Source organism: Pteropus vampyrus, unplaced genomic scaffold (assembly GCF_000151845.1).
Source record: "Pteropus vampyrus isolate Shadow unplaced genomic scaffold, Pvam_2.0 Scaffold297, whole genome shotgun sequence".
NCBI classification, from domain to species: domain Eukaryota; kingdom Metazoa; phylum Chordata; class Mammalia; order Chiroptera; family Pteropodidae; genus Pteropus; species Pteropus vampyrus.
The window spans coordinates 1,416,713-1,420,646 of record NW_011889078.1 but is presented as its reverse complement, the minus strand read 5'-3'; the positions used below and the strand labels follow the sequence as shown (position 1 = coordinate 1,420,646).

The following is a 3,934-nucleotide window of genomic DNA, read 5'->3' as shown; positions in this document are numbered from 1 at the left end:
CTGTAAATACAAATTCAAAAAAACAGGCTCTAGAGAAGAGCCTCAGAAAACTCTATCTCATTATAATATATAAAATTAAAACACCATGCCACAACGGTACTTACTTATATAATTATTCACTTACCAGACACTTCATATACTGTTTCACTCCATTATTACAATTTAGATGTGAAAGAGACTACACTTAAAGCAAACTGAAGCACAAAGTCATTTGGTTACCATGTGTCTCCAAAAGTTGTAGAGATTTGCTTTAGAGGCACTACTATATCAGTAGTACATATCCATTTTCAAAAGGCATTGCTATGTGATTTTATTAACTATACATACTTTCTTCTGCAAGAAACCTCTGACCATTTTAGTAATTTATTATACCCTAACAGGTGTAAGACAGTGGACTCTCCCACCTGCGCTGATCAGAAAACTAGTAATAAAAATTAGGAGGGGCACCTTTAGCACCTACTATCATTTATTAGTCTGGAGCTAGGTAGAACACAAGGGAGGACGGCCTATGGCACGATTTCTTAACTCAGCACTATTGACATCCGGAGCTGGATAATTCCTCATTATGGGGAGTTGTCCTGTGCACTGTAGGATGTTTAGCAGCATCCAATAATGGATTCCAGTAGCATCTACCCAGTTGTGACAACCAACCATGTCTGCTGACAATATCAAATTCTCTCTGAGAATCATTAACCTACAATTAGATTCAGATGTATTTAACAGCAGTCCATCAAGGATGCTGATCCTAATTAAAATAATTTAGAAAGGTGTCCAACAAATTAACAATAAGACAATTATATTATAATAATGTGAATAAAGTTTTAAAAATTATCGGAATAAAACAATGCCTTTATATTGGCACTATAAAAAGAGAAAGAATTAAGGAAGGTGTGACAGAGTGGTTGCTTCTGTTGAAAATAAAATCATGTGAGAATCTGATGTTTCTGTTCCACTTAGAAACAATGAAGAATATTTAAGACCAGCAATGAAATTATAGAACATTAATAGAACATAGAATAATGTAGGAGCTGAGAGAGTTGAACAAACAAGTGAAACATGATGTTAGTGTTAACGTCAAATTATAAGAATAGTGCTTGAGACTATAGGAGCCATCAAAATTGATTTGAATGAAGTCTATGAAAAGTTACCATAAAATTATTCCTAGAGGGCAGTTATACTTGGTATCAATTTATTTTCACAGGCTTTATTTATTCATCTAAAAGTGGGGGTAAGAATTTTCTAAAATACTATTCCTCTGAAATAATTCTCAGCCATTTGTGTAGATTTCTTTGCTTCTTCACTCCATAATGTCCATTGTTTTTAATAATCAAATGTTAAAAGTACTACAACATATAGTTTTTAAAAGTATTCCTATTCAATAATAATGGAACACCCAGTAGTAACTTTGGAATTAGCTACTCATGCTAGACATGCTAACAAAGACAAAAATAATTTGCAAATAAGCTATTAGTAAAGTATTTCAGTGTAAAAATGGAAACTAGTTAATACATAGAGAAAAAGATAGAGGCATCACAAATTTTTCACTTTTTTTTTACTACCAAGTAGCTTAACGAGAATTCAAAGCCATATAAACAGAAAAGTTCTCGAATAGATAAAAATGCAAAACAAAAATTTGTAACAAAAGAAGGTAAATGAAATATTCTATTAGTATTTCAAAAACAATTTGAGTCGAAACTCAGATTCTGATTACCTCATTTTTAAAAAGAAAGAAATTTCAATTATTAGGGTATTCTATCAGACAAGAAAAACAATCTAAAAACTCTCCAAGTCCTAGAAAGTTCATTAACTCATGTAATACCTGAACTGGCCAGCTCCAAGTGTGTCACCCGTAAAAAGACTGTTTCTTGCATCTCTTAGATTTTCCCGAAGTTTCTTGTCTAGTTTCTGAAAAAAGCAAATTTTATATTAACTTTTGAATGGTTTCACAAACTTTATACAGGGTACTACATAATAGATTCTTGGTTTCATTACTAAGAAATTTGGAATTTCTTTACAAAATAGCAATTCTAAAATCTAAATATTTTAGTTTTTTTGCTATTCAATATCATCACAACTTGGACTTGAAAAGACCAATGCTTTTTCTACTATGACCCAGGCCTGATTTAACAATCACTTTTCCATGACTATTTTTACTTTAAGTACAGAAACCACTTTGCAGTAATGACCTAAACATGATTCTGTTATACCAAGGAAGGTGTCTATATAGTAGTGGCTATAAGAAGCTCCACAATAGAAATGGAATATATGTGAAAGAAAACAGCCCTCCACCACCGATTCATTTGGGCCAATAAAACTCAAAAATGTTAGTGTATCTTCCTTCATCTTTCTGTGCTACTCTTTCCTTTTCAGTAATTCTGTAATTTCTCTAATCTTTTAAGTAAATTTTTGAATGCTCAAGATATAATGAATATTTTACTCCAATACAGTGGGGTAACAAAATGCACCTCACCATTTTAAAAATGGTTATTAATAAATATTTGCTAAATAAAGTTAAATATTAAGTGACTGAGGAGATCAAATAGGTATAAAATACTACTTGAACAAGGCTGAATGAGGAATATATATTTTAGTAACAAAAAAATTGGACTGGAATAGCAAGTTGGAGTAAATCATTTTACTCCCTCATATAGACGTACACAACGATTGTTTTTTATTTTTAGTGGAATCCCATTGTTATAAAATAAAAATATTTGCCTTTAGTGCTTAATATATAACCCACCACAATCATATATGTAAAATGAACAAAAACACTTGAGGTACTTATGGAAAACAGTTGACACAATATTATTTATCCCCAATAGGTATCTGCATGAACTTACCACTGCTACCATTTCTGCTGCTGTTCCTCTTGAACATCTGATTATAGGAACAGCACCTGTTTTAATAGATGTTAGCAATGCTTTAAGCTCTTAAAAACTAAAATAGATACTTATAAAACCCATTAGTATCAGAAAATAACAAGTAATAGATGTATAGAATTTCAGGCTAAAAACTTTATAATCTCAAGAGTAAATGCAAGGTTTAAGAAATGGACCTTCCCATTTATATAGAAAACATTAAGGATTGAGAAAAAGACTCTTAATATAGTGTTGGCCAATTAATGTGACCAGATTTTTTCAATGGACTGAGGAAATCAGCATTTTGATTCCTCACAGGCAGTTTCAAAGAGTAAGCTTACTCACTACTCACAGGATTAACTTTAATTTGACTTGAAAGAATGAAGAGTTTAGCTAATTTAACAGTTTGGTATATTTTTTTGTTTTACAAATCAACAATGAAGGATTGTAGTCATTCTTTTTAAAATACTAAAAGATAATAGAAAACACATTCTTCACATCATTTAAAATGCTCCTAAAAGCTGTCCTCAATTCAATATCAAACTAACACAATAGACCTATTTCTCTATTATTTCATGTTTTATCAAAGGCTAAAATCCTAAAATAATAAAAAATATCTAATTACACTGAAAATCTCATAAAACAAACAGGACATTGTAATCTTTATATGCTGAAATTGTTGCATTTTAGATTCCATACAAAGCATGCTCAGTTTACTGCAAAAGTAAAAATGTGGACTATTAGCAAATTTTTAAACTTTGTTTTGATGGCAAGTTATTCATGCATGTTATAAAAATTCAAATATTAACAATGTGTAAAGTTAACCCTCTTGATTCTAGCACCCTAAAATAATCCCCATTAAGAATTAGATATGGATTTTCTGGTTATTTTCGGTATACAATCTAAGTAAGTAAGTGTGTGGTATGTATAAAAAACAAAAATAGAATATTATATTGTACACAGTTCTTAAATTTGCTTTCATTTAACTATTTTTGACATCTATGTCAGAAAAAAATAATTTCAATTTCTTCTTTGAAAAAAATCACTTTCTGATACTCTACATAATGAAGGTGACT

At 30.5% G+C, this 3,934-nt stretch overlaps 1 protein-coding gene across 1 annotated transcript in view; it reads right to left on the bottom strand.

Annotated features, from left to right (window-relative positions):
- The window catches only part of SCFD1 (sec1 family domain containing 1), an 88,597-nt gene that overhangs the window by 65,483 nt on the left and 19,180 nt on the right, over positions 1–3,934 (bottom strand). Inside the window, exons 6-7 of the mRNA XM_023521159.1 lie at positions 2,841–2,896; positions 1,820–1,905 (exon numbers count right to left, since the gene is read on the bottom strand). Coding sequence (XP_023376927.1) covers positions 1,820–1,905; positions 2,841–2,896 — 142 coding nt within the window. The remainder of the gene's footprint in view (positions 1–1,819; positions 1,906–2,840; positions 2,897–3,934) is intronic.